This window comes from Pristis pectinata, chromosome 4, assembly GCF_009764475.1.
Source record: "Pristis pectinata isolate sPriPec2 chromosome 4, sPriPec2.1.pri, whole genome shotgun sequence".
NCBI lineage: Eukaryota > Metazoa > Chordata > Chondrichthyes > Rhinopristiformes > Pristidae > Pristis > Pristis pectinata.
The window spans coordinates 26514979-26542692 of NC_067408.1; the positions used below are offsets into that span (position 1 = coordinate 26514979).

General features: G+C 40.4%; 1 protein-coding gene across 2 annotated transcripts in view; it reads left to right on the forward strand.

Moving 5' to 3' along the window:
* Positions 1–7462: 7462 nt before the first annotated feature.
* Positions 7463–27714, forward strand: part of LOC127569818 (F-box/LRR-repeat protein 3-like) — a 28054-nt gene continuing 7802 nt past the window's right edge. Inside the window, exons 1-2 of one of the 2 annotated variants that reach the window (XM_052014758.1) lie at positions 7463–7547; positions 24092–24461. In XM_052014758.1, coding sequence (XP_051870718.1) covers positions 24093–24461 — 369 coding nt within the window. In that variant the 5' untranslated portion in view covers positions 7463–7547; position 24092. Of the gene's footprint in view, positions 7548–13413; positions 13459–24091; positions 24462–27714 lie in introns of those variants that run through there. The other variant, XM_052014757.1, reaches the window with a different exon arrangement.

A 27714-nucleotide genomic window follows, 5' to 3' on the forward strand; every position in this document is an offset into this window, starting at 1 on the left:
ATGACCCTTATCCATATTTTAAAAATAACACCTCAAAACTTTTGAGAATTCTTGCCTTATCTGTTTACATGGTTAAATGGTTATAAGTAGAGTTCTGTTTTCTACAAGACACAGATAACATCAGTGCAATGATTTTATCAAATTTGCAAATAGCAACTTGTTTATAATACCCCACATTTCTCACAGAAAATTTCCTTTCACTAACTTTATTGATATTGAAAACATCACAAAAACATGCACACTTTTTAACAAATGCCTTTTATCATTTTATATTTTAAGGATAGAAATTCAAATCAAAAACATTAGCCTCACGGCAAGTCAAACAATGTTAAGTAATGAGCAAATGTAAAGCTCTTATAGAGCAAATTGCATTGTTCAACATGTTAAAATCATAGTCGGCACTTTTAAAACAAATTATCTGACAATTTAAAATAGATAACCTGATAGTTCAAAACTCAAAAATAGCTCATTAAGAATGTTTTCATGAAATAATGCTACTTACCAAGAATCAGGATACAAATGTACGCCATTTCTCAGATTTTTGTATCCATTTTTTTTATACTTTTTGATCAGTTAGTCAGATAATTGAGGTAGAATAATTCATTTGTATCTTTCTTCCTCTAAGTGATCTGGAAATGTTTCTTAAATTTGAACTATTTTAAGGTTTTACTTTAATCCCAGCAAAGCTCCGTGTACAACAATTATTGCCATTGTTGATCCTTTAATAGTGTTCGATTGATCAGATGGTATTTGGGGAAATCATTTATGCAAATGAATAATGCATTTCCTGGATGATTAATTTATTCAAAAACATAAGTAAGGCCAGAATGGTCACTCCTCTATGTTGTATACTGCTGCTGTCAATTTTCCCAAGACAATGCTTGCAGGCACTGTTCGTGAAGCCTCAATTAATAATGAAGAGTGAAAGATATCAATTTGCACACATTGCCTAGATGCCCAATGACAGCAATCTGCAGAGCTTGTACTGCCGCATCACTACCACACCGCTCACTGGGAAATAAGTCAGAGCTTTGAAGTATAACTTCTGTAGGAGAATTGAGTCACAAAAGGCTTCCAAGGAGATGAGAGTGGGGAGTGGGCAGTGGTCTTGGGGGAAGGGAGGGGGCGCATACCTTGGCATCAGTGGCCACTTCTCTTCCTCTCACTCCATGATCACTGGCACCAACTGTCCAGTGCTACGAGTGGGCCCTAGCCACTGACAGGAAGGGATCATCTTTCAGGCAAACATCGCAGCATTGATCTTAATTCATTTAGTCACAACATATACAATCGGTACACATCTTTCTCTGTATTCATTCTCACATCAGTTCAACAGATTTCCTTACAATACGTCATGTTTCCTCCATAAAGAATGCATCTATGAAATGTTTGAGAGGCAGTTACACAAGCTGCGGCCCCTCAGTGTCTAATCCTTCCACACAAAGCCTCTGCCATGGCAGTACCATGCATCAGTGCATCCCTCAGCACAAACTCCTGCACTCTGGAATGTGCCAGTCGATAGCACAACAGCATTCACTTGCATACATCTCCTTACATTGGAAGACCAAGACTTTAGGACAGACCAAAGTGTGTCTTTGACTAAGTTGATGATCTTCCTGCAGCACTTATGTTTGTCTCAGTATGATTCTCTGGGAACAACTCATAGATCACATAGTCCTCTGATACACAAATGCTTCCCATGAATCTCGACAAGGACTATTGCATCCTTATCCAGACCTTCTTGGCAAAAACAAGGAGGTGGGTGATCATCAAATTCATGCAGCAGCCCTCTCGAGGGCACCATGAATTGGGAGTTAGACTCCAGCTGAGCAGGAAGATTCTGGGAAGAGTCCCCCTCACTGCCAGCCAGGTGTGGTCTTGGTGCCTGTTTTAGAGCTCTGGCAATGAGGCATTCTGCCAAATGATTTTGACAGTCTTCTTGGGAAACCATTCAAGCAGATCCACCTTCCAGCTGAAGGGTCTTGACCTGAATCAACAACTGTCCATTTCCCTCTGTAGATGTTGCCTGACCCACTGAGTTCCTCCAGCATTTTGTTTGTTGCTCCAAATGCAGATTAGGTGACCGTTTCGCAGAACACCTGCACTCTGTCCATAACCGCGATCTGCATCTCCCCGTTGCCAGTCACATCAACTTCCCCCCCCCCCGCTATCACAGATATGTCAGTCCTCGGCCTCCTCCACTGCCAGGAGAATTCCAAGTGCAAACTGGAGGAACAGCACCTCATCTTCCGCCTTGGAACCTTACAGTCTAAACGGCAATGAATATTGAATTCTCCCACTTTAGGTAATCCCCACCCTGCTTCCCCACAACACACCTCCACCCCCTACCATGCTTCTTCTCTTCTTTCCTTACCTAGCCTCTTTCTTTTCTACCTTTTTTCCTCTCTCTTCTTACCTTTAATCCATCCCCTGGTGGATCTGCTCTCTCCCTCCTCGCCTGCAACCTGCCTATCACTATCTCTTACTTGCATCTACCTATCACGACCCTGTGCCCACCCCGCCTCCCCTCTTTTGTCCACCTATCACTGCTCTGCTTTTCCCTCCTATATATTGGGCTTCCCCTTTTCCTATCTTCAGTCCTGAAGAAGGGTCCTGACCTGAAACGTTGACTGCCTGCTTTTCTCTACAGATGCTCCCTGGCCTAATCAGTCCTTGCCTTTCCAATTTCAAATAAATAATGTTATGTGAGAGTTGGAGTCATATAAGACATTGGTGAGTCTAGTAGGATCACAAGCAACAGATGAGACACAATGAAAAAGCTGTAGACACATTTTAATCTGGCCTGTTGCTTGACAGTTGCTTGAAAGTTGCATGATTGGTACATGAAAACAGAGGCCAACCTGAAGACATGGCAACAATACTGCAAATAAGGTTAGAATTAGCTGGATTGCTTAGCAAGCAGACTGGCAAAGGAGATAATTCAGCGTAACTATTTAATACAATGGACTTAACATTCAAGAAAGCTTGTAGTATAGTGAGCCACTGGTATGGAGATGGTGCTGAGAACAGTGAGGCAGTTTCAATCAGAGTACATTTCCAAGGTGTAAGCAGGGATCAAGCTCACAGAAATGGTAATAGCAACATGGTTTTCCTCTGCAGCCAACTCAGGGTGGATACTGCATTTGGGTTCACTTGGAAACCAGTTGTCACATGAGGGAAAGAGGAGAGAAGCATAAAAGTCATAAGGTTGTATTTGGAATGCTTGCCCTTCATAATGGCCTGACATGGACACATCACAGTAGAGGGTATATTTCACAGTGGTGCAAGTATCAAAGAAGAAAGTAACTGCTGTTAAGGATGGTATGCTCCATTTGGGTTGATTGCAAGGGAGCAAAGGTATGGAACTATCTACTGGGTACTACACATGAATAATGAGGAGGTGGAAATGACAATGCTGAGTTGTATTTATTGCACATCTGTTGAAGGTGATGAGGTCAGCACATTTAAGGCCATTTTATTTATTGTGGAAGCAACCACAAGTATGCAGCAAGTCAGTCTGTTGGGGCCAGGGCATGAATCTGAAATAATATAACCACTTTCCATTGAGAGAGAAAAACAGTGTTGAGCCAATATGAAAGAGTGGACCTTCAATTTATGGGGAAGGTAAACTGTTGGGTTGCTAGTGGACAAATTGGGTCCAGTTGCCTAAGATAGTTAGAACCCATGAGTGTGGCCAGTGATCAAGGGCATAAATAGGACCAAGTCACTAGGACTGAGGCTTTTGAAAGGATCAAAGCATTGTGCAGTGAGCAGGTCCTAAGATCAGTCATGATTATGGGGCACTGGCCCCATACAAGTGGACCACTGAGCTGATGGATTTGGATGATGTCATAAAGTATGCAGCTAACAAATAAAAAACAGAAATTATTGGAGATATCAATAGCTTGTGTGAAGAAAGAAAAAATGTTAATGTGTCAGACTAATGATGAGATCTCTATTCTCCACAGATGCTGCCTGATTTGCTGAGATCTTCTAGAATTCTCAGTTTTTATTTCAGTTTTTCAGCACCTGCAATTTTTTTGCTTTTAATTTACAGCTTGTAGACACTGACAGTCCCAAGTTATGGCTGCAGCCCCAGCAAAATAGCTGTGGCATCTAATCACTTCTATGCAACCACTTGTGACAGTAAGAGAAAGTACAACTTCGGTTGAGAGTGCAGCTAATATAGGCAGCTCACTTGATCAGGGTACAGGCAACATTACAATGGCATTATTTCATTTGGTGATTGACAACAGTGCACTTGATGAAGAAGGTTGAAAAATAGATCAGGAATTAAGCATGAGACTTTCCTGTAAGAAGTTGTGAAAACAGCATGGCTAAACCATGGTAGATCTAGTGCACAAAGGAATTCAAGATAAGATTATGCAGTATCAGAACAAAGACAAATGAAGCAGTATGCATGTGAATAGCAATGTGATAGCTTCAGAAGTGCAACAAGAGTGGGTAATATTAACAAAAGAATATTTGGAAATAGGAAGAGAATACCCAGGACATTCTTTGCGTGTCATGGATTCATGGTGTTGACTATTTGGATATCTATCAGTAAAGGCTAAACATGCATTTATTTTGATCTATTCTGCTCCCCAAGGCTGAAATTCTGAGGGGAGAATGGGGTTTTTGGTATGATCCGGACAGAAACAATAAGTTAATTCTGTGTGAAGTGAAAATCATAGTCAAGTAGCCAGATGAACTCAAAAAATGAGAATAATAGCTCATCTGGGTCCAATTTTACTAAATTATTGTGCGTATGCTAATTTTTGAAACCTATAGATTGTGTGCTTTCCCACATTTCAGCCCACTCCACCATTTTAATTTCACTGGAACTTCAACATAAACCCACATAATTATGTTATTGGACCTATCACACAAGGACATCAATTTAATAGCTATATGAATGACTGCAATAAACTTCAATAAAGTTAAGAATGGTGAATAAAATTGTCATCTTGTTAGTGCCATCTACATCCTCAACAAGCACAAATTTTGTTATGGGCACCTGCTGGTAAACAAAATCTTGGACTAAAATGTTACACATTGACTGATGGTTCAATGCTTTTAATGTTATCTGTGTGAAAACTACTTACACAAGAATTATTTTTTCATGGATTTCATATGAAGACATTATCCAGATGCAGAGACGAATGGAGGTATGCAGCGGTGTTTATCAGATGCCTCACAGGACTGATGGGACTAGGTAGACTGATTTGCCTCATAAGGTTACACTTGAACATAATCACTTGTATTCATGGAGCAAAATCCTCATTAAAGTTCCCCATTTTACACCATTATGGCAATATCATCACTACAAAACCTGCAGTGATTCTAGAAGATCAAGCATCATCTGTGCAGAATAACTAGGAAAAATTACAAATCTGGTCTTACTGACTGTTCATCAGTCAGAGGGTATTTTGTAAATTATTTAAATTGTTTAAATGGAGTGTTTTGATGTTGAGGATAGGTTTTAAGCATTAATACCACTTCATTAATACATGAGAAAAGAACTTTAACATAACTCTCTAAATCTTGTTTCAGAGGACTTTCAGAGGAAAGTTGATTTTTTTACCTGTAGTACATTTTTCAGAGACTGCAACAGAGTTTGGAATCTGGGGGAAGGAAAAAACAGGAGTATAACATTTTAGATATAACAATTAGAACACACTTCTCTTCAAAGGGATTTTGGAGACCCAGTACACAAATCACTGAAAACTAAATCTGCAACTGCAGTGAGCAGTTAGGAAGACAAGTGATATGTAGGCCTTTACTACAAGAAACTTCAGGATTGGAATAAACACACACAAAATGCTGGAGGAGCTCAGCAGGTCAGGCAGCATCTATGGAGGGAAATAAACAGTTGATGTTTCGGGTCGAGACCCTTCATCAGGACTGGAAAGGAAGAGGGCAGAAACCAGAGTAAGAAGGTCGGGGGAGGGGAAGAAGCACAGGCTGGCAGGTGATAGGTGACTGCAGGTGAGAGGGGGAAGGTAGGTGGGTGAGGGAGGGGGGGATGAAAGGGAGTGATTTAAGAAGCTGAGAGGCGATAGGTAGAAGAGGCAAAGGGCTGAAGAAGAAGGAATCCGGTAGGAGAGGACGATAGACCATGGAATAAAGGGAAGGAAGCGGGAAATAGATGGGCAGGTCATGAGGGCAGGGGAGGGGAAAGGGAAGGTGTGAGGAGGCCACAGGAATGAGGGAAAACAAAAGGGGGGGATGGGAAAAAGATGCAGGAAGAGGGAACGGTTACCAGAAATTAGAGAAATTGATGTTGAGGCCATCAAGTTGGAGACTCCCAAGGCAGAATATGAGGTGTTGTTCCTCCAACCTACATCTGGCCTCAACCTAGAGGTTTAGTCTTTGAGTTCATTCAAGATAAAGATTGATAGATTTCTGGATATGAAGGGAATCGAAGGACATGGAAATAGTGCAGGGAAATTAAGCTAAGGTTGAAGATCAGCCAGGATCTTGATGAGATATCTTTATTAGTCATATGTACATCAAAACACACAGTGAAATGCATCTTTTGCATAAGAGTGTACTTGGGGCAGCCCGCAAGTGTCGTCACGCTTCCGGCGCCAACATAGCATGCCCGCAACTTCCTAGCCCGTACATCTTTGGAATGTGGGAGTAAACCAGAGCACCCGGAGGAAACCCACGCAGACACGGGGAGGATGTACAAACTCCTTACAGACAGCGGCCGTAATTGAACCCGGGTCGCTGGCGCTGTAATAGCATTACGCTAACCGCTAGCAGTTTGGTCTCAAAGGCCTAATAGCCACATTCTTTTTCGATTTTTGTTCTGGGGTTTCAGGATCTGCTTTAGAAAACGTTCATTTATATTTGATTTAAACTGGCAGGGAACTATTCTGTAAGTGTAACTCATCCCCTCCACAGAAACCAATAGGGTAAGGATCAAACCTAAAATTATGACGCTACATAAACATGATTTTTTTAAAATAACCTAACTAAAACTTGTCATTTCCACATATGACCGAACTAAGGTCAATGTTTATTTACCTTTCTTTTGTCTGAGCATGCGTGTTGCACAACTTCAGCCCCTATTTGCAGACCAGCCATTCATATTCAGCGCCGCCTCGGAGACCACGTGTCAAGACCTGCTTGGCGTTGCATTGTGGGATTGTAGTTTAAAAAGCCGTCGATTGTGGCAAAAAGTTGTGAAAACGACCACATCTCCCAGAATCCACTGCACTCCCCACTTTCTGGTTCAGCTCCGCGCTTTTAGCCAGTTATGGTCACGTGCGATTTCTTACCGGTTAGTTTAGCTGTCAATCATTATTGAGCCTCCTGCTGGTTGGTTAGTTTTGGTAGTTTCTCTGCAACCCACCGTTGTCCCGGTTACTAAGGGCATCCGCCAATGATTCATTGGTTGATTCCTCTTCGAGCTCATCTTTGAATGGCTAATTCTCACGTCAATCCGATGCAAGAGTCTGCGTAGGGAGGAGGTGGTGTTTGGCAGCCTTATTAACGACGGTCGAAAGCAGCTGGTGGAGAGTGGCGCAGTATGTAGGAAAGTAAGCAAGGACAACAGTTGTTAATGTTATTTATTATTGCAATGAAATGATTTCTTTTTTGTTGGGAAGGAAGGAATTCTTGTGATAATTAAGGAAGTGCGTATGGGGCTGGCTTGGGCCTCTTCCGCTCAGGTAGTCCCTTGGGGTGAATGATGCCGTTTCCCCTCCAGTTTGTGGGTAGTTTTTGAGGCCAATGTGAGACGTGGGACTCCCACACACTTTGGGGGAAAAACTGTTAGATAGAGGACCTATCTTGAGCTGCTGTGTGGTTGTGATAAAAGCACTGGAGATTCCTGGTGCCAACCCAAATTCTACCCCTCCATTTTGAGCATCGTAAGTTTAGGATACCCAGATGTTGCTGGGGGTGTCATACTTTAAGGGGGTGTCATACTTTAAGGAGGCTTTGAGCACATCCTTGAATCTTTTTCATTTTCTGTCTGATGTCTTGCCCTGACACAGCTCAGAAAAAGGTCTATTTTGAGGGTGTGAATGATTTGGTGTGCCCATTGGAACTAACTGGGTGTAATTGGCACCTTTAGAGTTGGTGATGGTGGTCATGGTGGAGGTGCTGATGTTCATATTTGCTTTTCCTTTCAGTGTATTTGGAGGGTCATGTGGAAGCAATGATGGCATCTCTTGGGAAATGCCATTTGTAGGAAGTCCATATCTTGGAAGAACACAGGAGGGCAAGGATCACTGATGCCTGGTAGAACAATTTTTGGGTTTGAGATTTAATCTTTTAAATACTCTTACCCTTCTTCAGGCCATGCTGGTGCACTAATGGTGTTTCATTATCAAAGTCTGGCTTCACAGAAGTGGTCAATGAGATGTGGAAAGTTAACCATGTTTTCAGAGTCTCATTGTGGATCTTTATTGTTGTGGAGGTAGATTACTACAGGATCTATGTTTTGCAGATCTTAACCATAAGATACTCAATCTCTTGTGTGCTCCAGTGATGACTTGGAGCTTGCCTTCTGATATTTGGATATGTAAGCACTGTCTGTAGCCCTGTAATTGAAGTTGGGTTGTTAGAGTGCAGGCAATCTAGGGTGAATAGTTTCTACTTGTCCTGCAGTTTAGCTCTGCTCCATTGGGGAAATTAATTGGAGTTGCGGTGCACCATTGTGGTGAGATTAATGTTGGGGTGACAATGAAGCCTGGGTTTGTTGTGGCCCTATTAGGTGAGATGCACAAACCACCCATAGATAGTGGAGGGCTGCAGATCCAGAGTAAATGAGTAACGTGAAGAAATTGACTATTTTAAAAATGACTTTTAAAAGAACTGAAAACTGATAAATCTAAGATTCAATCACCTGCATCCTAGGATTTTGGAAACCATGCCTGTGGAAATAATGGATGCACTCATTGTCATCTTCCAAAACTCCTTGGATTCTAGAATGGATTCCACAAATTGGAAGGTAGCAAATGCATCCCACTATCGAAGAAAGGAGAGAGAAAATAGGGAACTATGGACCAGTTATGAATCAACTATGAATCTGATGCTAGTTGATGAGGTGTCTTGGACTTTCAGAAAACCTTTGCCAAGGTGATACACAAGATGATTAAACAAAATTAGAGCACACTGTTTGGTGTAATATACTGGTGTAGTTTGGTTAGTGGAAAGAAAAGAGTAAGAATAAATGTCTTTTTTTTGGTTTGGAGGATGTGGGATTTTCTGGGGATTTGTGCTGGGGCACCACATGATCCCTCATTCAAATAACAGAGCAAGAACAAGTGTTCTGTACCTTGATATGCTGTGGATCCTAACCAAGGTGGAAATGAGTTTTGAAGAGGATGCAGAGAGCTTTTGGGGAGACAGAGACAGGTTATGCAAATGAGCAAGGATATTGCAAATGGAATATAATGTGGAAAGGTGAAGTCATTCATGCTGAATTTAAAAACAAAATAAACTTTTATTTTAAAATGTTGAGTGGTTGAACTGATTGTCCCTGGACATGAATTTTTGAAAGTTATTAAGGAGGCAACTTGAAAGGCAAATAATATGGTCGTCTTGATTGCAAGAGGGAAAAATGAACTGTTGGAGGAACTTGGTGGGTTGGGCACTATCTGTAGAGGGAATTCTTTTTATTTCAAAAATAATCTTTATATTTTATTATGAATAAACATCATGCAAAACTTTTTACAGTTCTTTATGTCATTTGATCCATGCATAAGATAGTGTTAATGCATTTATTTACATAACATTATTGCCACTCGTATGGCCCCCTGGGGCGATACACACGTTGTTTCCCACTAGAGAGAAATGGACAGTCGATATTTTGTCAAGATCCTTCATCCAGACTGAAGGAGTAGTAGGGAGATGGCCAGTATAAACAAGTAATGGGTGGATCCAGGTGAAGAGGGGTGATAGGCAGATGGATGATGGAAGAGTGGGAATTGTGACAGAGGCTGGGAGATGATAGGTGGAGGCAACAAAGGGCTGCAGATGGTGGAACCTGATGGGGAAGAAAGGTGGAGCATGGAACTAAGTAAGGGAGATGGCTTGAGCAGATCAGAACAGTTGAGGGAGGGGACCTGGTGGCTGACGGGTGGTGGTGCAGTTAGAGGAGGGGAAAGGAATGTGATTGGGGGTTGTGAGTGTGTGTTGTAGGAACTGGGTAAATCAGGTGGAGGAGAGAAAAGGGACAGAGGGAGAGCAGGTTATGTGAAGTTACAGAATTCCTATTCATGCTGTCAAGTTGTAGAATACCCAGGTGGAATATGAGGTGCTATTCCTCTAGTTTGTGTTTGGCCTCGCCCTGGCAGTGGAAGAGGCTGAGGACAAATGGGTCAGTGTGGGAATGGGGAGGGGAATTATGATAGCTTGCAACCAGGAGCTCTAGATGCCATGGTGGACAGAGCGCAGGTGCTCAGCACCTCTGGTTTCCTACACCTTTGGTCTTTGCCTTTCACTCCACCAGCTTGCACATCCAGAACATCATTCTTCAACATTTCTGCCAGCTACAATGTGCACGCACCCCCCCCCCCACCACCACCACCACCACCACCACCACATGCACTAAATAGCCCTTCCAGGTGAGGCTGAAATTCACATGCAACTTCTGCATCCTTGCTTATCGCATTTGTTGCTCTTGATGCTTTTTTCTCTGCATCAGTGAGACCAAGTGCAGACTAGGTGACCACTTTGCTGAGCATCTGTGCTTGTCCACCATGGCTATCTGGAGCTCCTGGTTGCAAGCCATTTTAATTCCCCTCCCCATTTACACACCAAACTGTTTGTCCTCTACCTCCTTTACTGCCAATGTGAAGCAAAAAGCAAACTAGAGTTATAGCTCCCTGTCTTCCACCTGGGTAGTCTAAAACCCGATGGTATGAACATTGAATTCTTCAATTTTAAGTAACCTCTCCCTCTGTCCCTTTTCTCTCCTCCTGATTTATTAGCCAATTCCTCCAACACACGCCCACACCCCTCAGCCTTCGATCACCCTATTTCTTTCCCCTCCTCCATCTGCCCTTAACTCCCACGCACCTCCCATTGGGTGTCCTCCCACCCACCTTGCTTATTTCGTTCCATCCTCCACCTTCCTTTCCTATCAGATTCGATCAACTGCAGCCCTTTGTTGCCTCCACCTATCACCACCTAGTCTCTGTCACTTCTTCCTTAGTCCATTTGTCTGTCTCTCCTCCTCATCTGGATTCACCTATTACTTGCCAGTCTTGCTCCAACCCTTCATCTCACCTATTTATACTGGCTATCTCTCCTCTACTCCTTCAGCCTAGATGAAGAGACTAGACCCAAAACGTCAATTGTCCATTTCTCTCTGAAGATGCTGTCTGACCTTAGTTTGTCCAGCATTTTGTTTCTCGCTTCATATTCCAGCATCTGCAGCCTCTTGTGTCTCAATTTAATTGCAAGAAGATTGGAGTACAAGAATAGAGAAGTTTTTCTCCAATAGTAAAGAGCCCTGGTGAGATTGCTTTTTGAATACATTGACGCTTTGTTTAGCGATTAAAGTTCTTTTCCAGGAATGAGAGCTAGTTCATTCATTGCTGAAATGGGTCATCATATCATTGTACAGGTGCGCTATGGTGCTATTGTGCCAGGAACCTGGTACAAGTCCCTGCTCTCTGGTGGTGTTCCTACAACAATGGGTCACTCTATGGCTCGGTGTGGAGAAGCTACCTTTGACAGTTGGTGTTCGGTGCGCTGAAGCGAGCAGTATGGGTGCTCAGGCCAGCTCCCTGGCTAGAGTGGTGATTGTTGGGGACTGGCAGCACCAGCAACACTATGTGTTAAGACTGCCTGGATTCTATGTCTTCATGTCCCCAGACACCCCAGCAGGGGAAATAGATTGGTCTTAAAGTAAGTGGTCAGCCATCGAGGACGAGACATTTTCTTTACCAGGACTGTTTCTTTGGAATTCTCTACCCAAGGGTTATGGAAGCTCAGTTGCTGAGTATATTCAAGACAAATATTTTTAGATATCAAGGAGGCAGGACGTCAGCCATAATCTTATATAACAGCAGGGCATGCACGAGAGACTGAATGGGCTACTGCTCTTTATTATGTTCTTGTGTTTGTTTGTGCTAGTATGAAGTAAATTTCAGTTGGCGATGATTTCTGCAGGCAGCTATGACTTTTTGTGTGGTCAAGAAAGCACAGTTATTAGTGCTGCTCCCTGCATTTCTTTTGCAGCTGTCATATAGTGATCATGCACTCTGTGAAATGGGCACAATTTTTCACTAAGGCAGAAAACAGAGAAATGCCTCTCTAGTTATTGCAATCAAATTTGTCTCCCTTCTTGAAGATGATCACAAATATGGGGTGCTTGAAGTCCCCCTGTACGTCGTCCTCCTCACAATTTGAGGCTGGTTTTCTGCTGGTTTGAGGCAGCAGATCCAGTTGGCAATTAGAATAGAGCAAGGCTTTGCATTCTGAAGCTAAAGGGTTCTGGTGGTTTTTTACATAGGTTACAATTTGCAGAAATTCATCAGGGTGGGGTTCAACAACATAAATAATGTTATTGTGGGTAATTGCAGTTCTGCATTCCAAGGGTTGCTGTGGTTACTCAGCATGTCTATCATTAGGAAACCTGTAAGGTGGAAGTTAAATCTGAGTCAAATGCTGTGCAAGAATGTACAAATTATTCTAACTTCGTTACCTTTATGGTACCTGCGATGGTAATGGGCCATTTGGTTGTTTCTCCCTCTCACTAATTTGACATGGGTATCCATTAGTTTGGGTTATTGCATTACTCCTTTATCTCACAGTTCTTTCCAGATTAAGTAAATGTGTTCTGTTGAAACAAGTCTCTTTTTCTACATTTCCTATTTACCTATCACTCCAATTGCTTCTAATTAATAATTTCATTCCACATTGAACTTGAACTTGCCTTTAACCTCCTATCTGTTCTTAAACTGGCCCACGATCTGTGTAATTTCACACAAGTTTGGATTTTTTTCTCTCCTTTTTGAGCTTTCCCCTATTCACTTCAATCTAGTTTTGGCATCAGACTTGCCAGCTAAACTCTGGACAATGGCTCAGAGCTAGTGGCTTAAAACACTTCTACAAACCCACCAAAACTCAAATCTCCAATCACTATTGTTGTCTCGTATGTGTTTATTTGTTATTTTCCTTTAAGTCTCTCTATTTTTTCATGAATTATACTAAACACGTTGTTTAGTTACAGGAGTTTTGTACAGATTCAGCTTGCTGTTCACAGGAAAATAATTATTTGCATTTATATCGTGTTGTTAGCATAAAACATGACACTGCAGTCATTATTGAATGAAATGTAATTGCAAACTTCAAAGGAATGTTAAGATGGTTGATTTAAAAAAAAAATCTAATGTTCTAGGGGATGTCTCTAAAAAGTAGAGTGACACAAGTTTTGGAGAGGAATTTCCAGAGCTAGGATCCGATGCAGATGGCGCAAGGAAAATCGGAAAGGTGGGATCACTATTAGGAAATCTGTCCTTTGTCACATATTCCACTCAATTTATGAACTTCCTGTGCTATGCCAATTAATATGAGAACTTATTGTTGAAGTTTCAAATGACCCAATCCAAGGCAGAGATTTTAGAATTGTATTTTTCAGTTCTGAATTCCACCAAAGCTGATAATATTTCTCCTTAATTAACCTATCATTTTGCAAACTTTTGTTTCATTTTGGTGCATTTCCTCAACAGTAAATATAGCCTTCCTGGAGCTTTTGAATAGGAACTGAATACAAGATTGCATATAACACAGGACCACCACTACGCAGGCAGCTTAATATCTCTTGTTCTCTATGCTAACACTTGTTTTGTCTTTTTAGTCACTTTGTGCCAATGGCTCAGTTTGGATTTTGTAATTGAAGACCAAAACCCTTTTTCTCTTCTACAGTACCTTTTTTTATCATTATTAAAATATTTCTTTCTTAGACACTCGTTTATCTTTATGTTTTTCTGCCACACTTTTGCTTGCTTTCTCATTGTTTATCTCCACAATTTTGTTCATCTATTCGCACAACTTACAGTGTTTTATTCCATGCTGTAATTTGAAAACTTCGGTATCAAAACTTTTTACCTTCATCCACAATAATATATGCGGTGAAACATTATGGCACCATTTGCCAGTCCTTGATTCACATGCTGAAAAAGCTGAATTCTTTATCAGGTTGTAAATTAATAGAATCCCCACCATTTATTTGTTCTGTCTTCAGATTTGTTTTTTACAAAGTGGCAGATACAACTTACTGAAAGCGGATGATGCTCCCTATGTGATGCTTCTGAACCTGCTCTCGTTGTTTAGACACTTGGATCATTGGCACATGAAGCATAGGTTGTCAGGATCCTTTGCCCAGATGTGATGAGGCCTTAGTATCTACATTTTTTCTGTTGGAACAGGCCCAACTGATGGTTTTGAGCTCTCTTATGTATGTCTTGAACTGGAAGAAGTATTTGTATTATGGCCAGGCAGCATCTTTTCTCTATTTTATCACTGGAGTAAATTACTTGCAAATTTAGTTCACAATTATTTGTAAAATCTAAATTGATCTCTTTAGTACCAAGTTGATTATTTTAGCAAAAGTTTGTTCAGTTTACTTTTGTCCATATGTAAGCTTATTTGTAACTGAATTTCTGTCTAATCAGCACAAAAAAGCCACCTTAAAACATTATTTTAATATCTAGCTGAACTACTGCATCTTTGCTCTGGATGTATATTGTTGACTGAACTATTTAATACTCTTAATATTACTGCAATTCTGATTTTAAAATTTATACAAGTACAAACTCCTATTGTTAGCTCTATCTGATATTCTGGTGTAGTTCTACTCTAATTGTACATGCCACAAGTTATCTGTAAGTATACAGCCTGTGAAATAATCATATTGCAGGTGATTGGAAACAAGTTGTAGTTTCCTATACCTTTTCTTCCTGGCTCGTTGGAAGTTTTTTTGTGGTTATTGCTTAATCTTTTTCCATTCTCCAAATATTTCTGATCTTTCAATAATTGTTTTTCCACAAGTTTCCCTTTAAGTCCCTCTTTTGAATGACTCCCATCTATATTTTATCTCACATCTGTGATCAATTTCACGTTTCCAGTGTAGATCTCAGCATAGATTCCTTTTCATTTTTAACAGCTGCTGACACGAAAGTGAAAGCTGTTTGGAGCAGGGCTTTGAAAGGAGAAGGGTTTACAGGAGCATTAGCAAGGAGCTAAAGTTAGCATGTACCTTCATCCTGGGTTGGATGATCCTTGTCAGTATCTTGTTAGATCAGGAGCCAAAGCAATAGCAAAATGAATGGTATGGAGCATTTAACTGAGAGTATTAGAACCATAGAACCATACAGCACAAAACAGGCCCTTCGGCCCACCATGTTGTGCCGTCCATCAAACCACCCTCACACTACCTAACCCCTTCCTCCTGCATATCCCCCCATCCCACACTCCTCCATATGCCTATCCAACAAGCTCTTGAACCTGTTCAATGTATCTGCCTCCACCACCACCCCAGGCAGTGCATTCCATGCACCAACCACTCTCTGGGTGAAAAACCTCCCCCTGACATTTCCCCTGAACCTCCCACCCATAACCTTAAAGCCATGACCTCTCGTCTTGAGCATTGGTACCCTGGGAAGGAGGCGCTGACTGTCTACTCTATCTATTCCTCTCAGTATTTTATATACCTCTATCATGTCTCCTCTCATCCTCCTCCTTTCCAGTGAGTAAAGCCCTAGCACCTTAAGCCTCTCCTCATATTCAGTACTCTCTAATCCAGATAGTCTTCATAGTCTTGTCTCGAGCTAGGAGAAAGCTTGCATGATGGGTGAATTAGTTAGGAGTAGGTTACTGAGATGGATCAGAAAAATCTTGAATGTTGGAAACAGAATGAGATTTGTCTGTAAGATAAGGGAATTAACTACTTAATAAAGTTGTTGGTCCCACTCTCGCCTTTAGCAAGTTTAATGGTTGTGTGAATTCCAAGTTCAGATGTTTGGAAACAATACATGTAATTTCATTTTTTTTTGGAGTAAATACGAAAGGTGGTCAGCATCAATAATGCGGCTTATGAGAAAATGGAATTTTACTATCCTTTTTAAGGCAGTGTTTACAACCTGGAGACAGGCCACAGGTTCTCATTTTCACATGTGTATACACATGACAGAGAATTTGATCCTGAAGATGCTAATTTTCCAAGAATTTTCTGTAACAATGCTCAAGATAACTTGCAAATTCACCATTAATCAGGATTCTGATTTACTGTATATAGTTAAGCCATTATGCACAAAACATGGGTTTAAGCACAATGAATAATAGCACACTTTTATGATAGACACGAGAGACTCCAGATGCTGGAAATCTGGAGCAACACACAAAATGCTGGAGGAACTCAGCGGGTTCGGCAGCATCTATGGAAGGAAATGACCAGTCAATGTTTCGAGTTAAGACCTTTCTTCAGGACTAAAAAGAAAGAGGGGAGGTAGCCAGTATAAAAGGGTGGAAGGAGGGGGGTGAAGCTGATGGGTGATAAATGAATCCAGGTGAGATGAGGAAGATAGGCAGATAGGGAGTGGGAATGATGTAAGAAGCTGGGAAGTGATAGGTGGAAGTAACAAAGGGCTGAAGAAGATGGAATCTGATAGGAGAGGACAGTGGACCATGGAATAAAGGGAAGGAGGTGGGAGGGGAACTGGAGGGAAGAATGTGTGGGTGATAGGCAGATCGAGGGGGAGGGGAAAGAGAAGGGGTACTGGGGCTGGTGGGATAAGGGAAAACAAAGGGAGGACAGGGGAGCAGTTACTGGAAGTTGGAGAAATCATATTCATGCTGTCAAGTTGGAGACGACCAAGGTGGAATATGAGGTGCTGTTCCTGCATCTGGTCTCAAATTGGCAGTAGAGTAGCCGTGGACAGACATGTTGGTGTGGGAATGGGAAGTGGAATTAAAATAACTGGCCACCAGGAGATCCTGGCTGTTACAGTGGACAGAGCAAAGGTACACGACAAAGCGATTTCCCCCAATCTGCATTGGGTCTCACCAACGTAGAAGAGGCCGCACCGGATGCAATAAATGACACTGATGAATTTGGAAGTGAAGGACTGCCTCACCTGGAAGGACTGTTTAGGGCCCTGAATGGTGGTGAAGGAAGAGGTGTAAGGGCAGATGTAACACTTAACATGGTTGCAGGGATAAGTGCCAGAAGAGGGATTGGTGGGGAGGGACAAGCAGACAGGGAGTCACAGAGAGAGTGATCCCTGCAGAAAGTGGAGAGGGGAGGAGAAGATATGCCTGGTGGTGGGATTGTGTTGGAGAAGGTGGAAGTTGAGGAGAATGATATGTTGGATTCAGAGGCTTGTGGGGTGGTAGGTGTTATGTTGGGGGGGGAGGTGGGGTGAGGGCAGATGTGTGGGATATAGAAGAGATGCAGTGATGGCTGTATTGATAGCAGTGTGGGGGGGTGGGGGGAGAACCCTGTTTTCTGAACAAAGAGGATATCTAGGATGTCCAGGAATGGAAAGCCTGATCACGAGAACAGATGTGACGAAGGAACAAAGAGAAGGTAATAGCATCCTTGCAAGTGACAGGGTAGGAAGAAGTGTAGTTGAGGTAATTGTGGGAGTCAGCGAGTTTGTAGAAGATGTCAGTAGATAATCTATCTCCCAAGATGGAGACAGAGATCAAGAAAGGGGAGAGAGGTGAGGGTGATGAACCAAGTGAATTTGAGGGTGGGATGGAAGTTGATAGTGAAGCTTTTATGATGGACTACTGAGAAGCTATTTAAAAAAAAGTTGCATGAAGGTGATTTCTCATCTGGTTGTAGCCAGGAAAAGGAGAATTCTAAAACGTATGCTGCTATGTAATGGACATTTTCTAAAGGAAATAATTTTGGTGGTTGTGCATTTACCTGTTTGAGATTGTTTGAAAGAGTAAGTCTTTGGTTCAAGGATGAAGCAGGTGAATGAAAATGTAGCAGATGGTTTAATGAAGAGAATGACATTGTGGTTCAGTGGGCTGTTATTACTTGAAACTGATTTAGCAGAAGTTTAAACCAGGAACAGTAGTGTAGCAGTTAGCGTAATGCTGTTACAGCGCCAGCGACTCGGGTTCAATTCTAGCCGCTGTCTGTAAGGAGTTTGTATGTTCTCCCCTTGTCTGTGTGGGTTTTCTCCGGGTGCTCTGGTTTCCTCTCACATTCCAAAGACATATGTGTTAGGAAGTTGTGGGCATGCTATGTTGGCGCCAGAGGCGTGGCGACACTTGCGGGCTGTTCCCAGAACATCTACGCAAAAGATGTATTTCACTGTGTGTTTTGATGTACATGTGACTAATAAAGATATCTTGTATATCTTATGTTAATGCACTATAGTGTAATGTTAATGCAACTGGGGGGAATCCTCCATGTTCGTGCTGCTCATGATTAAATGCTAATGTACATTTTCTAGTATGAATGGCAGGGGAAATAGACACATTAGGCATATAATGTGGCACATATTGAATTTGATGTAATGTTTTTTTGGACTAATTGTATCATGCACCAGAAGTACATTTTCTTGGAGGGGGTTGTTAGAGTGGGTGGTAGACAGTTTTTAAAACTGAATGAATTGTGCTAATTTTGTTTTATTATCTTAATACTTCATTACATAGTTTATTTAAAACAGAGCATAGACCAGTAGAACACAAGAACAGGCCCTTTGGGCCCATGATGTTTGTGCTGACCATGATGCCAATTTAAACTGCACATCTGCTTGCACATGGTTCATATGCCTCCATTCCCTGTGCCTGTCTAAGTGCCTATTAAATGGTGTACCACCACCTTCTCGTCTCTGGCCAAGCCAATTTTTAATTCAATCTATTAACTCACTGTGGGTCCTACGTGCCTTAGTCTTTTGAACTGGCTTTCTTTGAATGACCTTGTTGAATGCCTTAGTAAAGCCTATGGATACAACATCCATTGCCTGACCTTCATCAGTCATCTTTGTTGTCACCTCAAAAAGAAATCCAAGTTTGTAAGACATGACCTCCTCTGCACTAAGCCATGTTTACTGTCCCAAACAAGTTGTGTTTTACCAGATGTAGGTAGGTCCTATCCCTAAGAATCTTGAGTAATTTCCCTACCACTGATGCAAGGCTCACTGTTGTAAATTTCCTGGTTTGTCCCTATTGTCCTTAAAGGAACAACATTGGCTATTCCCCACTCCTCTGGGATCTTGTCTGTTGCTAAAGAGCATCCAAGGATCTCTGTTTAAAGCCCCAGCAATCTCCTCTCTTGCCTCTCAATAACCTGGGATAGATCCCATCACACCCTGGGGACTTGTCCACATTTTCCTTGATCAGTAGTGCATCTCTTCCACCTCTTTTAAATCCCTCTCAGAAACATCTGTCCTGGAGTGTTGAGCTACCAGTCCTGCCCTTCTCTCAACCAAGATTTTGTAATGGCTACAATATTCAAGTACTAATACAAGCCCCAATTTCATCTGCCTTACCCATAATACTCTTTGTTTTGAAATAAATGCACTTCAGCCCATCAGTCCCACTGTGTTCATTAACCTTGCCCTGCCTGTCTTTTCATCAGACTTACTTGACCCAACTTCATCCCTCCCCTCCCCCCCTCTCTCCCCCCCCCCCCCCTTCCCCCCCCCCCTGCAGGTCCTTCCCAGGCTACAACAGGGTTCCATTCTTGAGAACTGTTCATAACCCGAACAGTTCGTAAGTTGGAAAGCAACAGTTCAGCCGGCTTCACTGACGCAGTGAGTGACTGAGTCTGCTCAGTGCTCCCAGCTCTGCTCAGTTGGGGGGAGGGGGAGTGGGTAGTGGGTGGTGATGGTTGGTGGGGTAGTGAGAAGGCACACAGAAAAGCCTCATTTCCACCCGGCAGAAGATGCCTGCAGCCCAGCAGCAGATGGCAACTCCATCCCGCCAGTCTCCCAAACCCTTGCCCGTATGTACGGGCTGTCCATAAGTCGGATGTTTGTAACCTGGGGAGGACCTGAATATTTTAATATTCTGATAGGTAGTGTTGGGAAATGACTGGAGTAGAAATTTGTGCAATTTCTATGACTAGTTAATAAAATATGCAGCTGTTAGGGCTGTAGTTTATCTGAAACTTTAATCCCTGCTAACAGAATTTTCAAGATGCCGGAAAATCTTCAGGAGAAAGTTGAGACCTTCATTACATAAAGACTTCGGAGGTATTAAGCACTTTAATATTAGACCACTTTAAAATCCAATAATGCTATAGTTTTCTTATGTCGTTGATTTTGCATCGCAAGCAGTAGTAATAGAGCAAGTCATAAACCATTAAACATGGAGTTTATCTCATTTTCAAGTTGAACTTGCATGGTACAACATGTACCTGTGGAATTTACTATTTTTCCTACTTTTATTTCTTGCATAAATCCTGTATTGATGCTTTGAAATTTATTGTCATCTAAATTATCCATATTAATTTCTAAAAAAAACAGTTAAGCTAGGTTGTTGTGCTGCTGAATTGTATCCTTTCCAGACTGCAGTACATACATTTAAATGTGTAGGATGGGCTTTAAAATTATATTTTGCCGCCCTTGTTTTGGACAAGGGACATAACTGGTGTTCTGTAGTTGGTGACATTAGCACCACATGTTTAAAATTTGAGTTGAAAATAAAAGAAAATGCAGGTGATGGAAATCTGAAATAAAGCAGAAAATGCTGGAAACACTCAGCAGGCAGACAGTATCAGTTCTGACAAAGGTTCTTCGATCTGAAACATTAACTCTTTTTTTCCACTGATACTGCATGACCTGAGTATTTCCAGAATTTTCTGTTTTAGTTCCATATGGAGTTGTGTTTGAAAGCTGAAAGTTTTTAAAAGGTTAACAAAAATTATAGATATTTTGATCTTTTTTTGGGCTAAACAGTTATTTGAAGTTAATCTACACAATTGTATCATGTAAATGAAAGATACGTTAATGCACAACTATTTTAATCGGACTATGCATGTTTACAGTTTTGGGGGAAAGAAAAACAAGAGGTTCATTGAAGTCACAAACATTGCTACGTTGAGATCTCAATGCAGTTTACAACTTATAGTCCCAAAGCTGCCACTTCCCTACTGAAGTCCTGGCTGATTTTCCTCTTGGTCTCTTTGTGGGTAATAATGGGCTACTTCAAGCTGGATTTTGTTCACTGCATTCGCCTACTGAGGCCGTATGTATAGGGCCAGTCGAGTTGACCTGCCACACCCAGGAGACGTGGCATATCCATGTTCTTTGCTGAGTATAGCAAGGATACATGACAAAATTGCTAGATTGCTAGAGAATTTTTATTTAAGGTGTAAGAGTGACAGTCTTCACTTTGCTTAGAACTTGTTGGTCTTCCAGTGCAAGATGTCAGCAAGCGAATACTTCCAACTGGTATGTTGCAAAGTGTAGGAGAAGGAAGCACTGATGAGACATCCAAATAGTATTGGGAGCAACTTTAAAAGCCCAGTGGGGGGAAGCCCAAAAATTCTGCTTGAGTCTTGATCTGAGTTTTTAAACCACCTTCCTGTTTATTGTATCTTTACAGAAGCATTGTAATATTTTACCATTTTTACCCAAGATTAACTGTGATCATTTGAATTTTACAATATATCAAATGGGTTAATCTTGCTTGTATGTAAAATTGCAAAGCATTGTGCTTTCATTGTAGGCTCAAATGCCTTGAAGTGCACAGTAGTATAGACCTAGAGACTTGGATAAAGCTGTTTGGAAGTCCCTTATTAGGTACTAGAAAAAAAGAGTTTGCATGAACACATCTGATTTTGTCAGTCTAGCTTGTTAATTCCCCTTTGCCAGCTTTTCCATGATCTCTTGTTCTCATTCCATGACCACCACCTCTTAATTATTCTGTAACACACCATCTGTGCATCTTTTTGCAGCAAAATAGGTTATGTTGCTTAAACTGTAGTCATCAAGTCCTGCTGATCTTCCTATGTGGCAAGAATGGACATACAAAACAAATCGTTATGAATGTGTTTCTAAATTACCATTGTTTTAAAATCCCAGCAAGGGATTTCTTTGGCTTTCCTTGCAAAACCTCTCAATATCTGACAAGATACTTGAATGTTTATCGCCCTCTCCTAATATTTGCTTATGTGACTTGTACTTTGATATTCTTGTGAAACATCTTTGGCATTTTACTACATAATGAATGGAAGTTATTGTGGTGAACCAAAGAAAATGTTGGCTATTATTTCTAGTTTGAGTTGCATCTTTGCTCATAGAGGATTAAGCTAGTAATTGGTTCAATTTCCTGTCCTGGCAGATATTGCAAGATTCATATTTCCAAAATGGCCTTTGCTCACATGTTTTTGGCCTTTTGTTTTAGTCTGCCCAAAGGCAGGATCAAACTATTTTCTGATTAAATGTAAAACAATGAAACACAAATTTATTACACATCAGTTGGTTGGATTCTTTTCATAGTATTTGGGACCAGGATCCAGAATTCGGAGCAATATAAATTGTACTTCTTGCTTTTTTAAAAGACCTTAGTGATCATTTCTATTTGGAGTCAGAGTTGGACAGCACAGAAATGGGCCCTTCAGCCCAACTTGTCCATGCTGATTGTGATGCTGATCTACACTAATCCCATTTACCTGCAATAGACCCGTATCGCTCTACTTTCCCTTCCAAAGTACCTTTCCACGTGCCTTTTAAATGTCTTTCTCCTTGGATCTCCTTTAAATTTCTCTTGTGCCCTCTAATTTTAAACTACTTCCCCCTCCCCCCAGAAAAAAGAGACTATGCCCCTTATAATTTTATAAACCTCAATGTTGCGCCTCATACTCCTATGTTTCAATGAAAATAAACCTTGGCTATCCAATCTCTCCTTATGAGTAAGGCTTATAAGTATATTTTGTTTGTTTTGGGTTAACAAGGTGTAAATTACTATATTTCTATAGTTTGTAACTTTTTTTTTACATGAAGTGTTGAATTGCATGCTTGTCTGGATGTTGGCATGGACTCTTGAAGACCAAGGAAATTTGGAAAGACTATTTATTGCTCTGAGGTGGTGGTGGTGCGTTTTTTTACTTGAATTGCTGTTCTACTGTTTGTAGGACATGGCCATGGCCGGATTTGTTTATGCATTTGCCTGCATTACTGTGGGTTACTTAAATATTTTACTGCTTTGTGATATTCAATAGTTTGGATAAGGTGCTATGTCAATGAATGTTTTTTCTAATGTGGATGGGTTACCAGATAAATTGGTAGACTTTACTGACTCATAAGATGGTTATAATACCAATGCCTATCGACAGTTGTTCATTTCAAACAGTGGTTAACCAGTATTTGAAATATGAAAAAGTCAATCTTTGGCATATTTAGCTCATTTTTGGGTTTATCTTTATAAATTTAACATATTTGTATCTTGGAAATCTGAAACTACTTATTATTGCTGTACTATTCTCATGAGTATAACAGTTGACATTGCTGGCATTGTAAAGTGAACAGAATGACTGTTATCTATAGATTTGAAGATCAAAGTTTTCATTATCTACATTTCTTTTCCCTATTCTGAGCTCTTGGCCTATCTAGCCCACAAATTTTTAACCTTGATTTTATTTTTTTATCTTTTAACCCATACTGCACTATTAACTTGAACCAAATAACTTAAGAGTGAGCACATTTTTCTGTTTTAATGTGTTGATCTCATTGGGAGCATTGGTACTTTTTTTAAGCTAATGCTGAAGGAGAATGGGGAATTGGAAAGAAACGTATTTCTAGTTTGTATCACTTCAGTCATTTAAAATATTTTTTAGCATTCATGCAAAATGAGTACAGAGGATTAATAATTCTCATTTTCCCTCCCAAAAAAAAATCAAAAGTAGTATTTTCTATTTCAATATGAATTTTCAGTTGGATGTTAAAGGAGAAATAAATTAGACTTGCCAATTTTTAAAAACATTTTCAAGTGCACTTATGACGTTGGGTAAGCATAACCTCCTTATTAAACTGTCTCTCTATAAATGGACTCTTTAAATACTTTGATAGGTCCAAAGCTGATCTAATATTTGTTATAACTGAGTGCAGAATGTTCTTTTTCAATTCAAGATGACCAATCCTCTTTCCTCCTTTTACAGAATGAAGCAGAGTAGAGTTAAACAAAAGGTTGGGATCCAGCCTCCTTCCACTGTTGATAAAGGAAATAAAAGACAGAAGACTAGCTTGGTTCAGGACAGTGAGACTGTGAACATTTCTCATGCAGACTGGGGAAACCTGCACTATGATTTGATTCTGCACATCTTCCAGTACTTGCCATTGGTGGATCGGGCTTATGCATCATCAGTGTGTAGAACATGGAATGAAGTCTTTCACATGCCTGAACTATGGAGACGATTTGAATTTGAACTGAACCAGCCGGCAACATCCTATCTGAATTCAACTCACCCAGATCTGATCCAGCAAATAATCAAAAAGCATGCTGATCATTTGCAATATGTCAGTTTTAAGGTAAAGAAATGAGTGTGATCCTGTGCAGTTTAGACAGAAAATATGGCTGCAATGCACATTAAGCCAAAGCTTATTGTGCACTGTTCTGGCCATCATATTTGCGGGAAAAATGACTGTACTGAAGCAAGTACAAAGGGGATCTATGAAGGTGTTGCTAGAAGTGGAAAAATTATGAAAGATCAGATTACATGGGATTGTATTCTTTGGAACACTAAACTGAGGTGTATTAAATTGAGAGTATTGGATAGAGTACATGGGAAGGCACTATTTCCCTTGGCTGAAGGTCATAGATGTAAAATAATGAATAGAAGAAGGGGAGATGAGGAAAAATGTATCCTCCCAGAGGGTGGAGGTGTAGTGGAGGCAGATAGCTCACCACATTTAATAGTGCCTGGATGTACACTTTAAGAGATATGAACTTCAGGACTATGGGATAAGTGCTGGAAGGTGGGATTTAGGTTGTTTTTGTTTGACACTGATGGTATTTGGCCAAATGGCTTTTGTATTAAATCTTCTCATTCTGGGGTCAGTGTTTTTCTGACACAATTCTTCCTCCTTTCTTTCTCTCACCACAACTACATTGCTCTCCTTTTCTGAATTCCAGGATGCTGATAGTCATCTAATCCTGAATAGTGGGGTATATTTAGAGAATTACAGGAGGTTGGTTTACTGTGTGGCAGAATCGCAGTTGAGTTTAATGTTACTGCTCTTCAATGACAAAATTCACGTCATGTTCAGAGGAACAAATGCTAGTTCTTTTGCTCATTATACCTTTCCTGAAAGTCCTGGGAGCAATGGAATAAAGTTATAAAATGCATATCAACCTTAGAGAAATGCAAGCGGCTTGGGTGAGAAGTGAGATTTTTTTTCCCCTTGGCATTCATGTAAGTAATTGAACAAAAATCTCAGTCTAATGCAAATGTGTTCTTGTTTTTTTTTACCTTTTTATCTGGTTGACAGCTGTGTTGGTATTGAGGACAGAAAATAAAACCTATTGCGGTCAGTTACTGAGCCAGATTTGGATCATGGCAAAGAAGCAGCATTTCATGCAATAACCTATCCCATCACAATTCACAAATTCAAAGTTGAAATATTGTACAAACAATATCCACAAGAAGAAGATCAGGTAAAAGAGAAAACAAGCATGGGGTGGAATTAAGATATTTTAAAGGAAAGAATAATATTAAAATGTTATGATAGGACACGATTTGAGTGTAAAAAGATAACTATCTATGTTTTAAGTAAATTTATGATCTAAAAAAACTTTATAATGTGAATGTTTTGAAATGAGAGCTGCCACTGAGAGTTCTTTGCATCAGAATTTATAAGAAATTCAGTAAATAGTTTGTAGTCAATTGTGATACTTGAAATTTAGTCCTTTGCTGATGTGTAACTGCACTATTATTGTGTTTAGGCAGCTATGAAATTAAGGTAAGAAGCAAAAGCCACAGTACCCTTCCTGGGAGACAAGTAAACTTATGTACACACACGTATGGGGGGGGGGGGGGGTGGGAAATCAAAGAATAAATTTTAAAAAATTCTAGTTGCATTTTAAGATGTTAGAATAAGGAATAGTCCCAATTATTTCTTGTTCTTCCACCCTCCCCAGCCATCAACTAAACTTAAGATTGGCATTATAAATGGATTTTTTTTCAATTGATCCATAAACCTTTGGGGGAAGAGTTCCATATCCCCACTATGTCTTGAATGAAAATTCTGCTTTATTGCTAAATGCTTAACTTTTTAGATTATACTCTCTTGCTCTGGAAGAGTAGTTTGAGTTTTTGACTTCTATTAATCTTGTTCAGACCTCCATTTTAAAGACATTAGTTGAGACTTGGTAATGTTGCTCTGCATGAAAATGGAACAAAAATCAAGCATACGGTTAACTGTGAAGATGACTCTGGTGATTAAGATGGCAAAGGGCAGCCTGATGTCTCTCAATGTAATGCAGAGATAGGTGATATTTGAAATAGGATGTACAAGGACAGAACAGTCACTAATAACTTGATGCTAAGGTGTCCAACTCTTTAGAAATGGGTGGAGCAATTTTTTAAAATTAAGTAGTTCAGGTGGTATTCTAGGTTTTGCTAAGAACAAAATTTATTGATTAAGTTGGAGTTAGAATATTGTCCAAGTGGGGTGTGGGGTATAAAAGACTTGTGGGGAAGGAATGGAGAGCTGTGCTTTTTTCACTTTATATTTTTAAAAAATTGCAGGGATATCTAGTGGAGGAGTAAAGATGCTCAAACCAATAAAATCCAATTACATCTATGCCTCATTTCGTGGCAACTTTGCCTCTGTACTCAAAGGTCCAGCCAGGCACTCCAATATAATGATGATAAAGTGCTGCCAAAATGAGAATGGTTAGCTAATTTAGGGGAGTAAAATATATCAAACAAGGATTGAAAGAAATGTTTTGAATATTGTTCATGTTAAAGTGAATTTGCGTCAATCCTTGCTCTTCAAACTTGAACCATTGTCCTATGCTTATCCCGTGCCCTGATTGGGCTTCAACTTGAGCAGAGCTAAAAGAATAACATGCTAGATAGTATATTTGCTGCAGCTTTTAGTCGAACCTTTTGACTTCCCCTTTCACATAGGATATTAACAATATGAACATCAGAGAGATGCCACAGGATAATAACTACTTTTGTGAGATCTTTGAAAATAGTTGTTGAGGGAGGAAATTGAAAGCCTAGGTCACAATTTTTCTGTTTTAATTCATTCTGATGAATAGGCCATTACTGTGCAAGGAGGCAATTTGTTTCTGTGTTAGTTTTCATTATGTGGTGCGGAGAAAGATTATGATCAGTACTGGAGGGGTATTGCAATTCTATCAAAATCCTGTAGTGTTTGTTTCTGTCTGGTTTAATGTGGAAAAGGATAGACTCACAATGTCTATTAGTTATGGAATATATATAATATAATGTGGAATATCATCCCATGAGTCCTTTATATCCTTTTAAATATGTGGGAAAACTTAAATATTCAGGGTTGTTGCTGTAAGTTCCATCTCAGTGGGCTGCCCTTGCCTGGCTGCACTCTGATAAATTCAGTTGTAGCTAAAGAATTGTTTCATGGGCTCCTTTCTCACTTCCGTCACTTTTTCACTCACATTTATCCTTGTCCTGTAATTTCTCAAAATGTTAACCTACAGCAAAATCCAAAAGACTGATTTTTACGTTTGATGACTGTCTTAAGTTGCCCACTGTTTTTGATTTGTAATTTTTTTGTCCACTTTCCAGTCCTA